We start from the raw sequence: 24134 nt of genomic DNA on the forward strand, positions 1-24134 counted from the left end.
GTAAGACAAAACTATTATGCATGTGTTAAACACCTGTGAACACAAGCACTTTAGGCTACTGTGAACTGTTTGTACAAACCTACTCATCTTCCTTCAACATCCTGATCCTTAAAGACTTTTTAAAATGCAAAAAATTGGTAAGAGACTTGGGAATGAGAAAAAACAGATGATCCTTAAAATAGTCATTTTACCGAATTGCATGATTGGAAAGACTAAAAAAGAATGAAGCATCTACTTTGACTAAGCAAAAGATGACTCTTCCTTTCTAATATATGGAATATTTAACTAACCCATTCCGTAGTATTAATTCCAAGGTTTGGCATAGCCTAATAAATAGCACTGGACTGCTGAAAGTTGAACTCCTTTCTCAGTTGAGATTAATAAAGCTCTCTGGATGCATATATGTTTGCATAGACAAAAATAATGTATGTGCCAGGTTCCTCATTATACTGAGGAGATGGACTATCTCTTCATCTCTCACTAAGATAGATGGCATTGCATTTCAAAGATTTATTTCCATCTATTTAAGCATCAATATATATGTAAAGTGAGGATTTTACTCTAGAAACCTTACCTTTGAATAACCTTTAAAATGTGAGGGAAAAATAAGAATGTGAGATACTGAATGACTTGTTAGAAATGAAACTTGATTACATATTGGGTAAAGTAAGAAAAAATACTTCCTAATATATGCACAGCATTGACAAATCAAAAAGCACATCAGCAGAAAGAAAGATTAAAAGCATCTCAGGAGAGATCCTTGTAGTTATGGCCATTAAAAAGTAGCATTAATTCAAGCAAAACTTGGATAATTTTAATTCAGAAGAAACAACTTGATCGATAGATACAGAGACAGCAAGGAAAGGCTGGCTGCGTCATCAGCATGGCATACTTGAGAACAAATTACTGCAAACTGCTTTCCATCCGATCAACTAAACACTATTCCTGGTGCAATTTTGTTAAAGAGATGCCTAATAAAGAAATGCGCTAGGAAATGGTAGGAAAATGAACAAACAAAAAGCGTGTTTGTTTGGTAGCTGCGTTCCATCCATCGCTTAAAAAAAGCAGCATATAGGGCAGCAAATGAAGCTCACGCCAGTTGTTATAAACATGTTGACCCACAGGTGACTTTATTGTGCCTTCTAGCAGAAAAACTCTCATGCTTGGATTGCCAGCTTCTGCAGAGAGAGACATTTCCTAATCTTTATTTCTCCTTGAATGCTATCACAGCACAGTGCCTAACTTTCACTAGCTGAACGCCTATGAATTAACAGTACTTTTAATTACTTTAGATGTAATCTGTATTTGAGCATGCTTTTCATTTTGCATTCATTTTTCTTCCATTCATTATCAGTCTTTCTTTTCACTAGACTGCTTATATTTTAATTTGTGCAGGCTTTAACAATATACTGATTCCAATACTGCCCTAATTAAATTAATTTACTTGCACAGATTTAACAACAACCCCTTGTTGACATCAGAAGCACTCCTTTTTCTTCTGTCCAATATATTTTACTGTCTATCAAAGAGTTATTTTTCCTAGGCACTACTACTTTTTTAGAGTCAGCCCTTGTGCAACTAGTGCTCCAATACATACCCAGATTAGTATTTCAGCTTTAATAAAATTACAGTCCAAGTCCTAACTGGCCTGCACTTTTAGTCCATAAATGTTATTTAGGTCCCTTCAAATAAATAACTGCAGAGTGGCTTCTGACCACAGTGGGAAGAATGTTTAAGACTGTTTTATTTCCACCACAGCCATCATTCCCAATTTTCTTCATAATTAAAACCCTACTCAAAAATGCCTTCCTAGAATGGGCAAAGAATCAAAGCTGAAAGCATGGCTCACCTATGGCTTTTCCTTTCATCCCGCATAAATTCACCCCTGACCACTCCCAAGAAAGCATCAGTATTTTCTCTCCTACAGTGGCTGATACTCTCATCTTTTGCACTTCAGTTTTACCCTTTCAGAACCTGGATTATTCCAACATTTTAAAATTATTTCCAAATCACCACATTGCCACTCCTATTGTGCACAGAGGGATCCAACAATTCTCTTTTTCCCTGTTTATATTTCTTACATTTCCTTTTCTCCTGCTGTAGGTCATCTTCTTCCAGTGTAGAATCTCCTCTAGGCAGAATTGTCATGTATAATGCCTAGTTATAGAAAGCTCTCGATTTAGCTTCTTCTCAAAAGAAAATTTATGATCTGTAATAGCAATAGTACTCTCTCTTTTGAATTTATTCAGAAATAATATGGTGGTTTGAATCAATTAACCAAGACATAATACTGGGGGGTCATGTTTATTTGTGTAAAGGGGATAGAAAATCATATCGAGAGCAAATGCATAATAGTAATCCTTCCTGCCTTTGGTAATTTGCATTTGAGAGTCTGATAGGTGCTCTAGGACAGGGGAGAGAAACACAGGAGGTGCCTCCTTTATTTTTCATTTTCTCTTGCTCTTAGAACCCTCATCATGGGGCAGCATTTAGTTACGTGTATGCTGTATAATGACTTGTATCACTGAGATAGAAGCAGAAACATTGCTCTTTGATGTGGAACCCCATCAGACACCTACCCCTAAAAGCCAGTGGGTATGCTCACTGGCTGGCCAGCAACTGGGATGGCCAGCCCTGCAGGGAGCACGTATGGAAAATATGGCATCACAACATGCATGTTCAGTGCCTTCCAAGAGCTTGAGATGAGACGGCCAAATTTCTCTTGGTTTCCCTAAAGCTCTTCTGCAGCTGAACTCATGACCAACATGCAGCTCAATTCCTGATGCACCACTGAGCCTAAGCTTACCTGAGAGATTTCTACAGTACATTGGAGATGCCTCTGTTTAATGTGTTACACAACCTTAGCAAAGATGGAGTGGAACATCCTGCTAGTACTGCCTGGAAGAAATAGGTCATGTAACTTGGACACTGCCGATTGACAAACAGAAATCAATTAAGAAATCCATGTACAGAAAAGAAAAATCAATGGTCACTGACATGGCGCAGTGAGTGGGTGATACACAGAGCACAAAGTAGTACTGACATGTATTGATGTAATGAGGAGTGCAGATGTCTGTGATCCAGACAGGAAGGAAACACAGTGTGCACAGCATCATGGATGCTCTGCCAGCATGGGGCTGGGAGCACATGCCATGCTGAGTGGGGCAAACAGAGGGATGGAGGGAGAGAACAAGCTATGGCTCCTGCTGTTACCACCCCTCCACACGTGGAATTTTAGACTGAATTGATGTGACCCCTCATGTTTTTTCATAATAACCTATGAAAAAAAATTAAAGTATATTTATATACAAATCTACAAATACACTTCACACTCTTTGCCCCACAGATACAAACACACACACATTAAGGCACTGACATCTTACTGACTGTGGCTGTATTCTAGTTGCTTGCAAACTGTGTTAAGTTTGCTCATAATGTAACTCAGAAAATCAGGGGTAAAATTATGCATTCCTTAAGGCATTCCAATTCAAATAATTTCTTATATGTGAGTTCCTGTTAAATGGCATAAGCATACCCCTAAACCCTCCCCTCCTTTTCTTAATTACTTTTAAAAGCAGGGTCTTTCTTGTTTTCCTTTTAGACTAGTTTGTCTAAAAACCCACTGCAGTGATGAACTGTTTTCACTGATCACTCAACCAGACGTCATATTTTACTGCAATAATCTATTATTATTTCAAGATTTAGCACAGAATAAGAATACAACTGTAATTTTCAGACGTATATGTCAGTTGTTAACAAAGGTGGCATCAGATCTCCTACCATTCAATTACAGTCATTATTTAAAAGAATTAAGATAAATTCCTAATGATGCTTTTTGGCTATGTAGATTAAAACCTTTACAAATTATTGCCTATTAAAAATATGCATTCCTCATCTTGTGAAACTTTTACTTGTGATCCTGGCTCAGTAAGAAGCTGCAAGAATTGAAGAATATGATGTGCACAGAAGGAAGGCAGAAATGTCAGAAGCAGAATACCCCCAAGCGCAGAGCCGCAGGCAGCAGACTCACTCAGCAGAAAGCACATGGAATGGGCAGGAAGATAAGAATTTAGAAGCAGGAAAAAAAACCCCAAAACAGGCATTTTAGAGACTGAGGGAGAAAGGAATGGTAAGGGCTTAAAGGCAGGAGGCTAAATAAACGATACCAGGAGCTGGAAAATCCCCATCGTGCTTTAAAAGAAGAAATAAGGTCATAAGCACAGTAAGAGAAGAGCTGCGCCACTGACCAGCAGCAGGGCCAGTGTTTAAGAAGTACAGTTTCTTTGTTTAAAGAAGAAAAAATAATAAGAAGAAAAACCAGCAAGGGTCCTCCTAATGGGCAGACTTCACTGAAGGGCATTATTTTTCCAGAGGAAACTTCTTGGGTCTGCTATGTCTCCCTGGTGTCAGGGCACAGCTCTGCATTGTTCTTTAGATAACACAACATAACACTGTGGGGTAGTTACGAATCCTTTCATGTGGAAAACAGCGTGTCAGGGGGGAAACTCTGGAGCTGGATTTTAAATGTTTCCAAAACAAAGAAGTCTGTTGGGTTATGCACTATGCCCCAGTGCACAGGTACAGCTGCATCAGGGCCAAAGGCATGTCTCTGGTTTGGCATATGTTACTTAGTTTTAAGAGAGGATCTCAACCTACATCCATTATATTCTGTAATTAGAGGTACTTGCAAGAAGCATATGCATAATAAGAGGTACTTCATAATGCTTTCTGCTCAGCTCAAGTGCATTCTTCCCCACTTGTTTTCTATTTTACTATTAAGTGACAGTTTCCCTGTTGGAGACAATTTACTGGGCCAGAATCTCAGAGGATAACCTAGTTTGTGCAAAACCAGAACTGATCAAGAATTAAACCACTGGGGATGTTATATGTAATTTACCTATATGTAGTTTTATTATTTTATTTTTTTGTATTTCCAATATCCTTTCACTGTTCACCTACACAAAAGAAAGTCAGTTTTCCTTTAGAATTGAATTAATACATTGCATTTTATTAGCTGGTAGGGACTACATAACAGAGGAAAACAGGAACTTTCTGACATCAAATGCTTTGGTAAGAAGCTGGGTGAATTAATGACCTGTTATATATAAGCCCTGGTGTTCTTCCAGGCTTATATATATTTTGCTAAACACCCTCTTCCCCAAATTTCAAATTGACACATGTACCTATACTTTAGATAAAGTCAATTTTACCATTCTAATCTTGTCTCAAAGCTCGTGTTTTAAACAATCTTCCAGTCTAATTAGCATTACCTTCTGGCTCCTTAGTACCATCCTTTTGGATATTGGCATGGTTAAACCACTCATGTCTACTTGGTTTAGTACAGTGTAGCAAATGTCAGTGAAATAGAAGGGCATATGGCATATAATTACAGAACCATATGGATGCCAGTAGTGATAGTCAACAGTATTTGAACTCAAGACCAAGCAAGTCAGAGGAAGAGCAACAAAAGACCATCATAATCATAAAATGGATGTATATAATTTATTTACAGCTCAAAGAAGCCTCTACATGTCCAAGCAAAGCTACTGTGTCCATACAAGCACACAGCTGGGGAGTGCACTCTATATTATTTTTATCATGGTTTGCAAATCTATAAACTCAGGTTATTAAATGATACAAGAAATCACTCACCAATGCACAGAGCAGATCAACTGCTTCCAGAATCAGCTCTTGGTGGCCAATCCGAGTGACTCCCAGTTCCTCAAGCTCCTGATGAGTGATGTGCAGCAGCTGCTCGCCATTGATCTTTTCTCTTTCAAAGTTTTTAATGTATTGTTGGAGGCAGTCATCGAGGCCTGTTTGAAAAAGCCAACAATGCATATTCAGAGAACAGGGACAACAATAATTCTGCAATTCACAGAGTTTCCAAGTTGTTTGGAAATGCAAATATAATTCCTTGTTTGGATTTCTTATGGAAAAATGTGTAAAAAGTGTAAAAAACTTTCTTATGGAAAAATGTGTAAAAAACTTTCATAGTTCAGTGCATACTGCTAAAGAGAAAAGTTTCTATTACTGACATTATTTTCAACACTCGTCATAGAAAAGGTAGGGTTGGAAAGGACCTTAAGATTATTCAGTTCCAACCCCCCTGCCGTAGGCAGGGACACCTCACACTACACCATGCCACCCAAGACTCTGTCCAACCTGGCCTTGAACACTGCCAAGGATGGAGCATTCACAGCTTCCTTGGGCAACCCATTCCAGTGCCTCACCACCCTCACAGTAAAGCACTTCTTCTTTATATCCAATCTAAACTTCCCCAGTTTCAGTTTTAACCTGTTACCCCTTGTCCTGTCACTACAGTCCTTGATGAAGAGTCCCTCCCCAGCATCCCTGTAGGCCCCCCTTCAGATACTGGAAGACTGCTATGAGGTCTCCACGCAGCCTTCTCTTCTCCAGGCTGAACAGCCCCAACTTTGTCAGCCTGTCTTCATACAGGAGGTGCTCCAGCCTCTCTGATCATCCTGGGTGCCCTCCTTGTTTTAACGCTAATTTTTATCCTCCATGGTACTTACTAGGGATACCCAGGAAGAGCAAGGAAGCACAGAGAGTGCCATTACAACAAAACCTTTTTCGTCTGATGTCATGAGAACCTAAGTGTAAATTTGGGTTATGGAAGAATATGATTAGGAGCACATTCTTCCTGGTATTCCTCTTGTAGGACTCTTCAATGTCATACAGTGTAACCACTGTATCATACCACTCATTAGGAGAGCGGTTTTGAGGTGCAGTAACCACCTACACTAACTGCTACACCCAGTGCTAGTATATTTATTTATTTATGTCAAACTCTTAACTTTCTGAAACTCAATAACATACAAATGATTTTGTTATAAACCCTGTGATTAATAGTTCAATTTTACTCATGAACAAAGAACTATTCCATTTCGCCCTGAAAATCGATAAGGCAAGAAACATTGTGTTAAACACAGAGAATGTCACCATTATGGTTAAATTAAGGGGGAAAAGTTTGTGCAAACACTAAGAAAAGCCAATAGATATAAAGAAAAGAAAAGCAAGAGGAGTATGTATGATGTTGTTCTTGTTTGTCTGTTTAAAAGTTCTCACAGACACAATAAAACCAGAAATAAAGCAAAGTTATTTGTGTTTTAATTTCCTGGATTATTATTATGGAAACTGGTAATTCTATCATTTGCCTTAGGATCTTTGAAAGAGAAACCTGTAGGTATTTTAACATTTTTTGAATCACAGAGGTTCTTCTAAGTAACTGGATGATACAATATGGCAACGACAAACAGAAATACATTGCAGGAATCCTGGGGAATTGAAAGCAAGCCAGCAAACGTGGAATTTAAAACTATTCTGTAGACAAGAATACTTGATATTGTCCATGTTTTTCTATTCTCAGGTTTATTAAATAGGGTATCTGAGAAAGAGAGATCTGACACCTTATATTTGACATGCTGAATATTACCACTTTAAGTCTCAGTTAAGCCAACATAATTCAGTTGAGATACTAGGATTGTGGTGACACAAGAATTGAATAAACAAAATAATGTGTTTGTCTTCTGTTCCAGAAATACAATGGGATATACTGCAGTTTCCTTCAATGAAATTATCTCTCAAAACTACTCAGTTGTTTACTCTGTAAACAGATAGTCCTAAGTTATGTTACCGTGCTCTTCTATCATTTACCATGTAGCCATCACGACCTTATAGCCACTTAGACATCTAGCCTGTCCAAAACTAGGCCAGTGATGTAAAATGTTGCATTTTATGTTGCTATCCATAATTATGAGCTAGTTTGGTTTAGTTTTGCTTCTTGGTTTTGTTTTGCTGGGGTGTTTTGTTTAGTTTCTTTTTAACTCAAATCAGCAGTCTCCTTGCAACCAATACCTAAGCCTTTTCTCCGTTCTGGAACGGTTTGCAAACAGGACACTATTTCCCTGCATCTGTTTGTGGGTTTAAATGATTTGAGGAACAATTTCATGTAAGTGTATTTCAGTTTGGATTGGTTAAAACCGGACCACTGCAAATTTAACATTTGAAATTCAGAGCCATTACACATTCCTGCTCCCTGCTTGCTCAAGAACAATTCCAGAGCAAATTCCAAGACCCCTGTGTTTCAGGTTTGCTTTTAGTGACTATTTGCCTGAAATTCATCATAAAAAAGTACTGAAACTGATACCAGATATTAAATTATTTTGAACAAAAGTGAAGAAAATTAATTAAAACCCTTAGTAACAGTGGCCACAAATAAGGATTTGTAGTATCAGAAAGGTTTAGAAAATACCAGATTAACATCACATCCTATAAAAACTGTGTAGCCAGATGTATTAAATGTCCCTTTGTGCCAGAGAGAATGTACGACAAGAGCAAAATATGAAATTTGCATTATTCATACTGCTCTGTAATAGCTCCCCAGGGCATCTTTAGAAGGCATTTACTTAATAGTGCAAACAGTATGGCAGTTGACAACAGAATACAGAAATATATCATTAAAGGACCAGGCTGTCTCATAGCATGACAGCATTTGATAAATACACACACAGAGAAAGAAGTATTTGTTCATTGCTTGTTGCTTTTCTGTCTGTCTAGGAGGTAGGAATTGTATTACATTGCTCCTTCTCTTGCAATGTAAAAAAGTTTTTTGATAACTGTGAGGTGTTACAAAGCAGGAATTTAGCCAAGAGTAATTTCATTCTTTATTGTTGTGGCTGTAATTGTTTTTAGCATGAAAATATCAAAGACGCAATTAGAAAGAGTACGGAATAAGATCATTTTGACTCACCAAAGCCAAGTGGAATATTTATTTCCTCAAGCCACTCAAATTGCTCTTTATGCAATTTTCTCAACATGATTTCTGTTTACAGGTAAAACTTACATTAGTTAAGACTCATTACTACAAAAAACTAACGGGCATTAACTCTGCTTTATTGATAGGTAAATAAAATTAAACCACTAGTGCCAAGTTACACAGTATTGGTGTCAGGCAAGAAACACAGAGGCTTGCAGTTCTGATTCTGCACATTCCTACTTTTTTGGGGTACAGTTTGTAACTAACCAAAATATCCATCATACTGCAGTAAATTAATTCAAGGAAAAAGGTTTAAACATGTATGCTTTATTTTAAAGCTGAGAGTTAACATGAGACACGATGAGAGATCTGCTATATTGTCTCTTGTGTGTCTCTTGTCCCAGGCAGCCAAGAAGGCCAACAGCATCCTAGCCTGTAACAGAAGTAGCATAGCCAGCAGGGCCAGGACAGTGACCATCTGCACCTAGCATACTGTGTTCAGGCTCAGGGGGGAACTTAGTGCTCTCTACAGCTACCTGAAAGGAGGCTGCAGTGAGATTGGGGTCGGTCTCTTCTTTTAAGTAACAAGTGATAGGACAAGAGGTAACAGCCTCAAGCTGCTCTAGGGGAGGTTTAGATTGGATATTAAGAACAATTTCTTCACAGAGAGGGTGATGAAGCATTGGAACAGGCTGCCCAGGGCAGTGATGGAGTCACCATCCATGGAAGCATTCATAAACCATATGGATGAGGTCCCCAGTGATACGGTTTAGTGGTGGTCTTGGCAGTGCTAGGGAACGGTTGGACCTGATGATTTTAAGCGTCTTTTCCAACCTACTTGATTCTGTGATCCTTTCCATTTTTAAGTAAAAGGCTAGGACTAGAAAACTTTATCCCTGCGTTCAAAGAGCAGAGGAAAAGCAAGCATCTGTGATATACTGAGTGCCAACTATGCTTTTGCAAATAAGGCATGTAGTAAATTGCCTAAATCAAAGAGACATGAAAAAGAGGAGGCAGAAAAATCAGGTAGGGAGAAAGGGCAGGAAAAGACAAACCAGTTAGCTCGAACATTTATTTTTAGAACTGCATAATTAAGAAAACAGAATCATTAAAACAACAAAGCAAACCAACATGTTATAAAAATACCCCTCTGTAGAGCTAGCTAAAATTAGACATAAGTATTAACTCTGAGCCAACATTACGAAAGAGATGCTACATATTGTGGGCAATAACACCCACTGAAATTAAAATGAATCTTTTCATTGATGTCAAACAGCATCACGTTTGTTTTATATTGAAAGCACATAGTTGCCATGTTAGGTTAAGGTCTGTCCCTTTCTCTCTAGCACTAGACAGAGATACTGATAGAAAATTACTGTAAGAATAAATGAAGGAAAAGCATAAGTTGTTGCCTGCTATTCAGGAAGTCAAATTATGCAGGCAGAGCAGCTCTCATGAGGAGAAATGTGGTGACAATAACTTTATCAAGTGTGATCCATCACAAAAGAAAAGTAATTTCTAAGTTTAAAAAGTCTAATTTCCAATTTTTCATAAATCTCTCCATACATTACATTTATTTGCTTCTTTTTTTGTCATATATTTTAGTGGAACTCTGCTACCTATGCTGGTTTTATAATCCATCCTAAAAATTCCTCACCAAGTGATGGTTTTCTTCCTACCACATCATTATTCCCAGCGGAAAATCTACAGCAGCTGGCTAGAAGAGCAGAACACTGGCTGTGAAATGGAGGGGTTACGTGGAGGGCAGACAGGAAAGGTCTGTGCCAGTTCAGCTTGTCACAAACACGACTGCTCTCATGAGAGGATTCTTCTGACAGAAGAGGGTATGCAAAGTGATATGCTCCGTTCTAAAAATGCAGCGTTGCTCATTCTGCTTTTAGGTACAAGATGAAAGAGAAAGAAAACAGCTCAGTGGAAAAGCATTTACCACTGCTGACTTCTACAAGGAAGTGTTAAGAGTCCATTTATAGCCAGTTGGCAAAGAAGTCAAACCCACCTAGACTGAGGGTCTGAGAAAGTACTTAACGCCTTTCCTAATTAAAATAACTTCTAAACCAAAAAGCACATAGAATACTAAAATGACAATTGCATAAAGGCTTATACACAACAGCAAATTTGAGGTACATGTGCAAGTGTCGGTGGGATCTGGATCTAAGGTACAAAACCTGAAAGCTAAGGGAATGATCTCAGCTTGTTCAGAATAATTACAGTTTGGGCTGCCAAGAGCAAATTAATATTCCTATTAATGTATCTCATTTGACTAATAAAAGCTATACAACAATCGTATCTGCTTTTGCAGACAGGCAACTTGTGAAAATCAATAAATCAAAGTGAAAAAGGGACAAAATCAATTTTCAAATGTCATCCTGCTGGATGCTGGAGGAAATCCACTGGAGCTGCAGTGTCCTTCAGGGAAGATAAATGCAAACAGTGACTGTGCTTGTCCATGAGGGCAGGAATCTTGTATAATATGACCACAGTGCACAACAGGAGTGTGCCTGCACCAGTGCATGCGTCTCAGGAGTGTGAGACACCAGGGTCACCTAATAATTCAAGAGAAATCTGATTGTACTGAAACTGCCTCAGGTGACAAGGATGAAAAAAAAGGATTAAAACACTGCAAAGGGGAGAGAAAGGGTAAAAGACAACCAGAAACTGTGTGTGCTTTGAGAGTAGGAATAGGGAAGACTGCTGAAGTAAGTTTGGAACCATAAGCAAAGAAACATTGATTCCTGATGGGTTTTGGAAGTGACCTCGTACATGACCTTCCAGATAAGCAGGACTGCACCGAGACAACTCACCTCATACCACCAGTGGCTTCTCAGGTAAAGCACTTGCAAGTCCAGGAAATGAGCTACTCACTATTAGACAAAGAGAAGTCTCTAAGTTCTGTGCTGGAAATTACCTAATTAATCGGGGAAGGCAGCACAACCTTCAGCTTACATATTCAGATCTGCTTGAATATATCCAATGTTTGAGAGCATCTACAGGCTCAGCCCAGGCAGTCATTGTCACAGAAAGTGAAAAAGTTGGGGTGTGCATTTTTTTTAAAACAAGTAGTATTTTCTATATAAAGCAATATTTAGCAGCTAGTTAGAAAGATCTAGAAGAAACTGATGGGTTTGTTAACAGCTAGAAGTAGGTTGAGAACGTGTGTCTTTTCCTAAATGTAATTTTATTGAACACACATGCACACACACACACACACCAGTTCATGGGTGTTCTTTATCGCAGACCCCTTTGATTTTCTACACTGGACTTAGGCACAGTGGGTCTTTTCCCATTCTTATGTAACTTGTAACAATGAAAACCATCAGGTGGGTATTATTTTTCAAGGATATTAAAAGCTTTTGAAGAATTATTCAGCCCAAATAAAGAAAAGGCGCAATCCTCAGGACCATGCTCCTGTTACGCTGACTCTCAGATATCAGCTATTTGTTCTTAAAGCATTTTCAGGAGGAAACAAACACAAAAGCAAAACCAAAACACTGCTGGGAGTGCCTGGAGAAAAGGATCTTCATACCCACACAACCCTGGGTTTGAAAACACTCCGGACCACCCAGCTCAGAGCTTTACAGACCTAAGCTTCCCTAAAGTTTACAGTCTATTTAGGAACTAGACTACCACGCAGTATTTGCATCTTTAAGCTACCCTACATGTTACAAGCCTGATCTGTAGCAATAACGTAGCTAGATTACAAAATTTCACACAAAAAAAAGTACATTTAAAACTAAACTGCAAGTTAGAGCAGGAATGCACAAACACCCCAAAAAGAAAGAATTAAGATTATTTTGAAAAAATAATCCCTGAATTCTGGCATTATCTGACCTTTAAATGCTTGACTGTGCAAGTATTATGGGCTTAAATGTTGCTTCCCAGATGAGTTTCCTCTGCGTCACTGTAATATTCACACAGATACAGATGGATGTTTTAGATGCAAATACAAGCAGACTTTTGCTGCTTGCATTTACAGACCCATCATCTGCATGAACAGGAACTGATGCAGAGCGAGCACTTTGAATGAATGTTTCTCAAAGACCAACTGACACCCAAAAAGGCTGACTCCCAAGCTTCAAAGTGGGTTAAACTTCACCAGACAAACTGCTCCACTTGTCTCACACCAGTGGCTGAGGTCCACAATCTAACTTCTCTTGCTCCTGCTCTACTCTCCCAGGACTGCCAGGTTCTTCATCAGCCCCATCACAGCAGACACACTCAAGAGCCAGCATCCAGCCTCTCCCATCCTCATCCTGCAGCTACATCCCACACACCAGCCTATGTCACTGCCTCAGTAGCCCTGGTTACAAGTATCATCTCACCCTCCTAATTCTTATCACATTCCATTTCCCCCCCTAGCAAAATCCCATATATTTTCAACTCCATTTACTGCCAGCTTCCATGCCCAGTTGTCACATATTTTCCTCTTTCCACACTGTCCCTATTCTTGTGTTTTCTCTAGGTGAGGTAGGCAGCTTTGCCTCCCCTGTACCAGCAGGGAAGCAGTGTTACGAGAGCACAAGCTGAAGGGAGCTGGGAGCTTCCAACCTCAGTTCCTCTTCCATCCCCAGAACAGGTCAGAGTTTCACTTGCAATGACAGATCTCCTCAGCCAAAAGCACCTTTGTTAAAAGGGGTGCAATCCCCAAGAAAAATCCATTGCAAGTACATGAGCATATGAACTACACACACCCCCACTGAATAAGGCAAACATCACTGCCTCTTCACCAAGAGTGCATGTCTGACACACAAACCAGCCTGCCAAATTCTGTCTAATAAGCAAAACCAATGGGTATACTACATCATCATGTTCATGGCCAAGGCTTTCCCATTATCTCAGTGCCTATGATTATGGCTCTTTTGGCAGCAGTTTTCCAAGATAAGCATATCACACCAAGACCAAAATTGTGCTGAAATTATTAATATTTAAAAGTTCAGAGCATCTAAGAAGGTTTTGTATGGGGATGTGTCAAGCGATATTAATAACAAATTATTAAACTGATGCATCTATACAATTTGATGTAATAATATGCCATCTCCCTTAAAGTGACATTAAGTGACTTCATATAGTTCTGCCTTCATTACCTGTGCCTGAGTAATAGGAAATGAAGCCATTTAACTTCTTCCACAAAACTTGACACACGTTGAGCTGTGACATTATCACAGAGGCAATAAACAACCAGAACTAGGCCTGACCTTAAAAATGCTTCTGGAAGAAAAGTGTCACACTCAGAGAATGTATCACATTTTCAGAGACAAATGCCTGTCCTTGCTGTCACATTTCACAGCAACCTTAACCTCAAGGTATGTCACTGATGCAGTTATTAGTGAATTTCCCACAGAAGTGATAAAAACCAGAAGTGTCTTTATTAGATTGCTGTGTTAATAAAAATGTCTTTCCAAAGCCTCAGTCACTTTCTGCTTGATAAAGAGAGATTTCTGAAGCAGCATGGCTGAAGTGACCTGGAAGTGCTAGCAAGCCTCAGAAAGCCAGCACATCCATACCCCCATTTGTCTAATTATACGCTTCCGCTTTCCAATGTGATTAAGCTGAGAATACTTGGACCCCAAATCTGCCTCATTACCTTTACTTTAACAGGCTAATGCTTTGGCCAAATGCAAGACAAGTCCTTCTATCTATTTCATGTACTAGATTCATGTAACACGCTGCTTTTCCTTTTCCAGTCAGAGTTTGATGAGAATCTCTGCTGGCAGAAGCACTGGCTCCAAGTTAGAGTGGTACCTTTGTACATCCTTGTGCCTTGTACAGCTCTGTGTGTGGCTGTGTAGTGAATCAGGTCAGAATTCTCTCCATGTTAACTTCACTGCTTTTTGTTACCCGCTATTTTTAACTGGCACAGATGCAGTGGAATACACCAGTGGATGAAGGAGCAGATGCTTAAGCTGGCACAACTGCCAACGAACATTCTTTTCAAGCTACACCATGAGAAAGCCATATTTGGTAATCCTTTACTTAGCTTTCTCTCCTATTTGCTGAGATGGCAAATGTCTGATCATTGCGCTGGCAATCCTGAAACACACCTAAATTTTAAAAAGCTGTTAGGGTTAGCTAGAAAGACGATATGAAATAAATTCACAAGACGAAAAATAGAGTTCATATTTCAAAGAATCTTGATTTATACTCAAACCAAAATGTAGAACCAGCAAAATTAAATTCTCAAATCTCTACCCACTCGCAAAAGAGCAAAGATCTCTGTGTCAGAGCAGCTCTGGTGATGACTAAACATCTCTAGGATCAATAGTAACAGTTAGAAGAAAAAACATCTACCCTGCATACCCCGAGGGATAGCGTTGCTTACAAGTGGAGAACTGATGTGGATCAAGTTTTGTATTCCTCCTTTTTGCAATAACTGCCAAAGGCCGTCTTCTCTTCTCCCTGGACTGGAGGGTAGTGGTGTATTACAGTTCTCTATTAACCTGCTACCAAAGATGATGGGGGAAAAAAAACCAACAGACCAAAACCAAAAGACAAATCAAACAAAAAACAACCAACAAAAAGGAACCATTCTTAGGTGGAAAGAAAACCATTAGAAAACCAAGTTTCCTTCAGTAGAGCCTAAGCACGTTGTTTCTATTTTAGAAAGGTCAGCAATTGTAATAAAGAAGGAACTGCATTAACCATGTTCTCATTTACAAGGACTGATCTTAAAAGCAAAAGTACCAGAACAAATAGATATAACTGAAAGCTCCTTCCTGCAGCTTCCAAGGATGTATCCTCCTTGCACTCCCCACAGGCAAGTTTCTGTCACAGACTGACCTTCAAAACACTAGTTTGATATCACACAAAACCATGCCAAGCCAGTTGTTGTACAAGTAATACAGAGATATTCCCCACTTTTCCCTTGTTCCCTGTGAAGAAAAAAGATAGCGAAGAGATATAGAATAAGTTTATCGGAGCTGATCAACAGAGGTAGAAAGGAACTTGTTGGGCAAAATGTATGCAATTTAGGTGAAATTAGTTCTGTCCTAGAAGTATCTGATGAGCCCTTGCTATAGGGCTCTACAATAAATGCAGTTCATATTCAAAGACACCCAGCATAACGCCACAGATGCTTCAGAACACACTTCCTGGCCAAAACGTGCATAAAGAAATGGAGATTTTATGAGGCATATGTACAGCTGCAAGATGTTATCAACAAAGTAAACCTGTAACAGGACAGCCAGAATCTCTGACAACGTTCTCTGTCAGAAGTGCCAACGCCTGCAAAGCTGAGTGGTGATAAACCACTGACATAGAAGAGTCAAACAAGAAGTGCTACAGATGTTTCAGTTTCAAAATACATTCATTCTTGTTTCAGCTTCATTGCCCTATTTTACTAAAAATCCTAGGGATCAGAAGAACAGCCAAATCCAGTGTAGGTGTTTATAGTGAAAAGCCTCAACAAATAGCATTTCTGATCAACACAATTTCTTCAACAACTATGAGTCTACAACCTATTTCAGACCTAATAGTTTAAACAGCTGCAAGATACAAATCCTAGAAGTAGAAGGTGGCCTTGGCAATTCCTAACACAGTTCTTCACATAGTGGCCAAAAAAAAAATCACTGGGAAGCTGCTTTTGGATTTCTGTAATAGGTAAAGGAAAGGTTAGGATTTGTTGCTTCTCAGGGATCTTGAGAAGCTTTGGTGATGGCATCTGTTGGACAACAGCTTGGGAAGAGGCTATAGATCAGTTGGTCTGGGTTTCCATGCATGCCTCTCTCTCATTGCTTTTACTTCAAGGAAACACTGAGAGTCACACACAACACTGCAGCTGTTGTTTATGTTGTCCTGTTGACTCTATAAATCTGGACGATGTTAAATTAGGTTTTTTACTTGAGTAGTTGGGAAGAATTAGTTCTACTAATTGATAGTTAGCTTGGTTAAAAGGCAGGTGGATTTGTCAGGAATTGTTGAACAACTGTCACAAAATTCCCCACCTGGAAATACTTTTATCGCGACAAATGATGTGCAACTAGAATAAATAAGCAAATGCGAAGAAATCACAAAACAAAGAGAAATCAGATTGCAAATCCTACTGAAGAAGCTTTTCTCTTTCCTTACATTTACCTGTTTTTATTCCACATATTTATGTTACATGATTATGCCAAATTTATTATTGTTTTTATTGAACAGAATGAGAGCTGGAAATTTTTATTCACTACCAGTTTTCATGTGGCATCAGATTAAGATAGATTAAGTCGCTGGCTTCAACTACATGATGAAAAAATATTACTGCATCTTAAATCACTATTATTTTGTGTTTTAAGTCTGAATTCTAAATGTTTTCCTATTTGATCTGGCCATAGCTTATCCAAGATTAAATACCTTTGTGAAGTAACATGAAACAGGCTAGAATTTTATCATATCTAAAGCAATATATAGCCAAAGTCCATGAATAAAATATGATTTCAGCTCAATGCATAAGAAAATTCTAATCATCCCAGCAAAGAAATAAGGCTATTGGTAATTCAGTACAAAAAATAAGGTATAATCAAGTGATTACAAACCATTTTAAAACCACAGGCTATCACTCACTCATATGTTTGAAATATTACTTTTTCATATACTTTAAATGATTAAGTCTTTTACATGGCAGCACACAAAAAGGGACATAGGTCAGGCCTAGCACCTGAAATTTGTTTCTCTTTGCCAAGAAAGCATCAGGCTGGAAGTACTACAGAGTCCTCATCTCAACCTAAACACTGGTGCAGCTATAGAGCCTCCTACTGCCAGAGGATAATGGGAGAACCAATGCAGTTCTCGGACCATTCCCAGTTATTTTCCTGTTCTTCATAAGTGAAGAGTTGAAGCTTTTTTTTATATATATCAGACAAGGAATAAGAGATATGTAATGGTAATGAGAACTGTCCATAAAAGCTGTAAGTAGAGGTGCTAGTGAAAACATAAATGTATTAACTTGCTAAAGATACAGACCCAACAACCCAGAGCAATGCACTGTATTAACTAGGCGAGATAAATTAATTCTGTCACAGCAAAAGTAGCACAATATGAAATAACGTTTCCGGAGATATTCCTCATGGCTTCACAGGGAGCAGGCTCCTGCCCTGCTGTAGCAGCCTTTCCCAGTAAAGCCTCAAAAAGAAAAGTCTTTTCTGGCTTACCCTTTTTATGAGCCAGAGAACTAAAGACGGAAAGACATTAAAGGTTAGGCAGCACCTTGAGACATGCTTAGGAAGTGATCCTCTCACCACACTTTGCTACTATACATGATAATCACAAGCAGGAGGCTGCAACAAAGAGACATGCTTTAGATGACATCCTCTGGTCACTGTGCATAACCCTGAGATAACATGGCTGGGAATCTCAAGCAGCACCAAGTTATACCCAGAGTTACACAGAAGCAACAAGTTACTGGAAAAGTCAGTTTACAAATAGATTAAAGAACTACAGGTTTCTGTGTAAAATAAAATAGCCGTGATCAGAAAAAAGCATGGAAGTAAGACTGAAATAATCCAAAAAGGTCAGAGAGTGAACTAAGTACAACTTTCACAGTTACAAAACATTTTGTCTTTAAATCATGATGCGATTAGCTTTTTCTAACTGGCCTTTTTCCTGAACTTCTAGAAGTCAGATATGAAACAAAGACAGCTTCATTTCTCAGGATGTCACTTATTCTCCATGAAAATGCATTGTGTCACCTATTGCTGCAAGGATTTTTCCTGTGATATCACATGGTAAATTAATAAGCAAATCTGGCAGCTCCAATCTCTTTAAGCAAATATAAAAAAAGGTCAGTGCATCCTGGATCCAAGAGATACTCTCTTTCAAACCTTTATATTACTAAAAGCAGAAAGCTTGAAATGCTTTTATGTGAGTGTTATACTACCTGATTTGAAAAGGAAATGTTTCCATTTATAACAAAGGGTTTTAGCCCACATTTGATGATTAAGTGCTTACATATAGGCTATAGTAGAGGTGTTGCAGAGTCAGGAAAGTGCTGGATGAGCAGAGCTACTTGAAGGAATACATTACACAACTGGCCCATGACATGGTCAATCAAAAGAGCAGGCAAAGAGCAAATGTAACTTGGTTGCTAATTTTACAGACCACAGCGAAATTTCAGGCTGCTTCACCACTAAGAGGATTTAGCAAACATTCAGCTACAAATTGCTTCTTCAGTAGGTGGAAATGGAAGCCTGGTGCACCTGTGTTAAGAGGATTGTACATGTAAAGGGTGGCAACTTGCATCTTCACTTCAGCCAGAAGCATCGACACATTTTTATGGTGTAAGAGCATGTGATTAGTAGTTTTAGATACTGTTGTGCTGCAGTTGTATGCTTCTCCAGATGATCTAGATGCTCCACCCCTTGAAGTGTTCAAGGCCAGGTTGGAAAGGGCTTTTGTCAGATCATAGAATCATAAACCACATTTGAGAGTGTGACTTGTTAAGTAATTCGATAATGTATAGTAATTAGCAGTACTATTCACAGTGTTTCTTTTCCCTAAAAATGTCGAAATAAGACTGGAAAAATTCGAATTATGACATTTACTACACATCTTAGGATGCTATTTGCTCCCTAGGACCAATTTGAAAATCCTAACTTTAAAAAATAAATCAGGTACCTGTGAACATGCTAAAAACGATCTACAAATATTGAATGTCCTTGACTTTAGTCATTTCCAGGGACAGGATGAGAAATTAGTATTCCCTCTAGAGGGCTTCAAGGTCTATAGTATTTCACAAGTCTTCTAAGTTATTTTTCACTAAGTGACTGCACTACTGAGGGTTGGAAAGGCTCATTGGTATTCTGATTGCTCCTGCTTAAAAAAAAAAAGGCACAATTACTTAAATGCATAGATAACACTGATGAGCCTGTCATGGCTACTGTCCTCTCCTTGCAATACCATTATAGGAAAGCAGAAAGTGAGACGAAGACTGTATGATTATTAATACTAGAAATGCTGAATAACGTTTCAGTTTATATTTTCTTGGAACATTTCTCCCTCTGGAGAACCTGACCTCTCTTTAAAGATTATTTTAATACCACGCTAATATTACTTCAGGATTTAACAAGACATTCTAAAGCAATGCATATGCAAAAGTCACATACTAAATAAACTACTATTTTAATTTTTCCCTAAGTCCACGTTGTGACAATCTTGCTAACCAAGTTCCTGATTCAAAGAATGGATACACTACTAGAAAATTTAACTGGAGTTTGGGGCTTCAAATTTAGTCACACTGTCTCGGTGTTTCCACATCTGCCGCCAGAAATCCTAGGCCTGATCAGCTGAGATCATTTTGTGGTATACTCTTTTGCAAAAGCTGTACTTTTTATGTCCACATGTCTATTCACTACCCCTCAGCAGCTCTTACTTTTTAGATATCTGATATGTCTACTATGCTTCCTAAGATGATGTATTTATCTCTTTAGATAGAAAGATGTCACAAGGTGCAGTTCCGTAATGGGCTCGAGCCAATTTCAGAACATGCTGCTGCCAAGAAAGGCAACAACTTTTCCTCCCCACTCCACTTGTATCGGCATTAGTAATTTTACATCAGCACAGTGCCTCAGATCCGCCTGTTTCAGCAAACTGAAGGTGAAGCATGCAGAAGGTGAAGGGAAGCTCAACCTTTTTTGTCAAAAGCCTGTGAAACAGCTTTGGTTTGAAAATCCAGCCGCTGAAGCTGTCATTTTCTGCTCTTCGCTGCCACTTGCTGCTACCTCCAAATGTCTTTGTGGCTGCATGCTGAGCTGCACTGGGGAACTGATCCATGTGAACAACAGCCCAGAAAAATAAAAGGAGAAGTGTTATTGTTTGGCAGATGACTATTCTCCAGTTTGCAACACAGGCACAGAAACCAGAGCCAGCATTCCCAGGAGATAGGGCAAAGAGGAATTGCTGAAACGTACGAATCATAGAGGTAGAACACAGAGAGCAACAGATGAGTCCTTTTCCAATAGGCAGAAACTGTTTTAGTCCTGAGTGCCTATGGTGGTTCTTCATGTGAATACGAGGAAAGAAACCAAAGATTGTGTCAATGAAATCGTAAGATGGTAGACAGCCAATTTTGATATGTTGCGCTAGGAATTAAGAAATCATCAGTTAAACCCTTGGCAGTTATAGAAAATCTTCTTAAGATGTATGCTCTGTTTAATTTCATGACTGAAACAGCAGTCAGACTGTATAACTCACCAAATCAAACACATTTTCTTTTAAAATAGAAATCTAATTAGACTTATGTCCATCTTACTCATGCCCAGATTACTGGGCACATAGCTATTTGAGGAATAAATGTTTTATGAATTCTGGTCTGATTGCAGAGGGTCCTATTCTTTGACCAGTCATTATTTAAGATAGGAAGCACTACAGTGATGATTTGTGTGAACGTGGCCTTGATCCAACAAAGAATTTAAGTGCCTGCCTCGCTTCCCTGTATATTGCTAATCCTCCAATTTATTTGAACAGGGATATTCACATGATTCAAATCAAACTTAAGTGCACTGCTGGAGCAGAGCCAGAGTGCACTGAATATTGCATGACTGAGCCCACGAGGGCCAAAGGTTTGGAGATGGTCCCATTCAATTTCACAGATCGAAATTCATGTCTCTGTGGAAGGACATCACACAGAAAATTTATATCTCACTTAAAGCTTTCCCCATTTTTAAAAAACAAGAATTAACATCTCCTATGAAATGTACTGGTATGTATGTGCCTGACAAAAACATACACACAATGCGCAAACCCAATCTTCTAACCTCAGTGTTAAAAGCATCCTCAAATCTCATCACCTTGAGGTCACCAGTGTTTTGTGTATAAAATGAGACACAGTACACTGAGCTAATGCTGATGTTTGAGATGAGAATTGAACATGGCGTATGGATATTGCTAGGACAAGAAAATGATCCATTTCTGGTTCTCCAGCACACATATGTACCCAAACTGGTGTGAACTGTTACTTATGATACTCGCTCCAAGACAGAAAAACAGAGTATCTGTTCTCTGTGCTGGCAGAAATGGTGTCCCACAATATTGGTACATCTTCAATAGCTCCTTACATCTGGTAGACTCACTGAAGTGGTCAACCCCACACCTGAACAAGCAATCCAGTGGTGTAGCTTATCAGGGGACAAGTTAAAGCATATTTTGCCACTTTTCCAACTATAAATAGTTAATCAAACTCTGAATGTTGACAAGATAGTCTTGTAAGGAATACTTCAGTGATAACACATAATGAGTTTATCTTGCATGCTGGGAAATGTTCATGTTTCCTTCTGAAACAGGTTGTTACATCTTGCTACTATAAAGTTGGCAGTTGTGCTGTATTTTGGATATACTGTGAACACATTTTGATTTGATTCTGGCAGGCTCCCAGTTAAGCTGAACTACAATGAATGCCAACACATTACGATTTCTTTCAGTAAACACAAGCCACAGTTTCTTAGGCAAACAGCCATATGCCGTGTTCTTGCACTATTCATTTTTAACCCCAAAAGCTGAATTTAGCTGCTGCTTGTGAGGAAAGAAACAGTCAATGTAACTCCTCTGCACATGGAATGGCACTGCACAGCTGTTATCAGCTGGAGGAAGGTAATTGCATTTCCAAGGACTAGAAGCAGAGGTGACAGCAGTAAGGTGATACCTCCTGTTCTCTCTATTTTTCACTGTGGTTGCATTCAGTTGGGGAGGATTGGCTTCTACAGTCACGCATGTTTCAAAACCACAAACCATCACTTGCTGCAGCATGGGGATGTCCAAGCATGCCAGTTTGAGGGGTGTTTTCTGACTGAAGTAAATTCCCTTAGAGAATATAGAATTTTATTTTAGAGAGAACTTCAGAATTTCAGTGAAAAATGCAGTAAGATGAATGAAGCCTTGCAGGTACAGGGCCAGAATTCAGAGCTCACCCCTTGTTAAAGATCTCATTTCTCACAATGAGCGTGTGACACGAACTTCCAGACAGCTAAATTTGGATTTCTCAGAAAACTGTTTCTCTTCAAAGTCTAATATTGATCAAAACATTCCAAATATTTCATCATTTCTTCAAGACAGTTCTGACAAAACTGTTTTGGTAAGCCAGTGACAAGCAGAAGCACTGTGAGCAGATAGCTCTTTAAATGTAGCAGAAATGACAGCTCTCTTCTTTGAAGCCTGTCCAAGAGACAAAAGAAATGGGAGAGCTCAAATTCACCTAAAAAAAAAATAATAAGGAAAAAACTTCTAGGCTGAAATGCACTTACACAGTTGCAATCACCTTCCTGCTGAAAGGAGATACTCCAAGGTTAGCTCTGGCTTCTTAGCATACAAGCTGTCAAGAAGTACAGATACATAAACCTAAAGAGCTTGGAGCTCATCATAATTCCCTATTTCACAGGTAGGAAAACTGAGCCAAAGAGATGTAAAGCAATTTTCATGAAATCACACTGAAGAGCAGTGGGAGAACCAGAAATAGGCCCATGTCTGTTCACAGCTTTCATGCAGGAGCCTAATTAACTGGGAAAAATTCCCATCTTCTCTAACAGAAGTGAAAGGGAGATCACACACTAAGTAATCCTCCACCGAAACATTCATGGTCTCCAAGAGAAAAAAGGAAAATTTATGACATACACTTTGGCCTCTCTTTTTTGGAGAGAATTTCTAAGTATTTGCAATAAGCACTGTTCAAGCAGCATTTTCCTCTCCTGCATTTTAGTTCACAAGCGTTCATCATCAAAATAAATTCAACCAAGTATTGTAAACGAGGCAGAGAAAATTACATCCACTTGATCTACGACATCTTTATCACATTCTTCATGCCAAAAAAAGATCAAATTACTACGTATTATGTATTCACACATTCTGCTGCTTGCTCTTTAACTCTACTTGTTTTCCCACACATCTCTTGTTCATTTTGCAAATGCTATCTTTACATCCTTGTCTTGTTTTAGTCCTCTGTACTCCCATTTCTTAGTCTCAGTATCTCTGCTCTCTGATTTTAGATTGACATTCTGTTTATACCATTTTCTTCCTGCAGTGTCAGCTCTAACTCCCATTTCCTAACCTGCACTTTCTGTTACCATTTCTACTAACGTGCAGCTGAGCTGCTGCTGAGAGCACAGCAATGATGCAGATACATTACAATTTGCAGTCCATCCCCTTTTGCGGTCCACTTTATCCTCTTCTAAACAATTCTAAGTCCACTCTGCAAGTATGTGGCATTCCCACTTTTCTCCCCCTCAAACAGCATGCCAGTGCTATGTCAAAATTAATCCCCTTCAAAAGCTTCATTAACAAGTTAATAAAACAAAAATAATCAATTCTCTCCTGTATTTCTCCTGAGCACATTTGTGCCATAGCATAAAAATTTTCTCAGTCCTTGGTTTTCCACTAT

The 24134-nt window shown here is 38.8% G+C and overlaps 1 protein-coding gene across 4 annotated transcripts in view; it reads right to left on the minus strand.

Moving 5' to 3' along the window:
- LOC133216837 (connector enhancer of kinase suppressor of ras 2-like) overlaps positions 1–24134 on the minus strand; it is a 194898-nt gene that overhangs the window by 125531 nt on the left and 45233 nt on the right. For all 4 annotated transcript variants that reach the window (XR_009726729.1, XM_061361887.1, XM_061361886.1 and 1 more), the window contains exon 2: positions 5653–5816. Coding sequence is in view for 3 of the 4 variants with exons in the window: in XM_061361887.1 (XP_061217871.1) it covers positions 5653–5816 (164 nt within the window). In the remaining variant the exon portion in view is untranslated. The remainder of the gene's footprint in view (positions 1–5652; positions 5817–24134) is intronic.

This window comes from Neopsephotus bourkii, unplaced genomic scaffold (genome assembly GCF_033783945.1).
Source record: "Neopsephotus bourkii isolate Nb327-2 ecotype Australia unplaced genomic scaffold, CSIRO-AGI_Nbou_v1 NB_1067, whole genome shotgun sequence".
Taxonomy (NCBI): Eukaryota; Metazoa; Chordata; class Aves; order Psittaciformes; family Psittacidae; genus Neopsephotus; species Neopsephotus bourkii.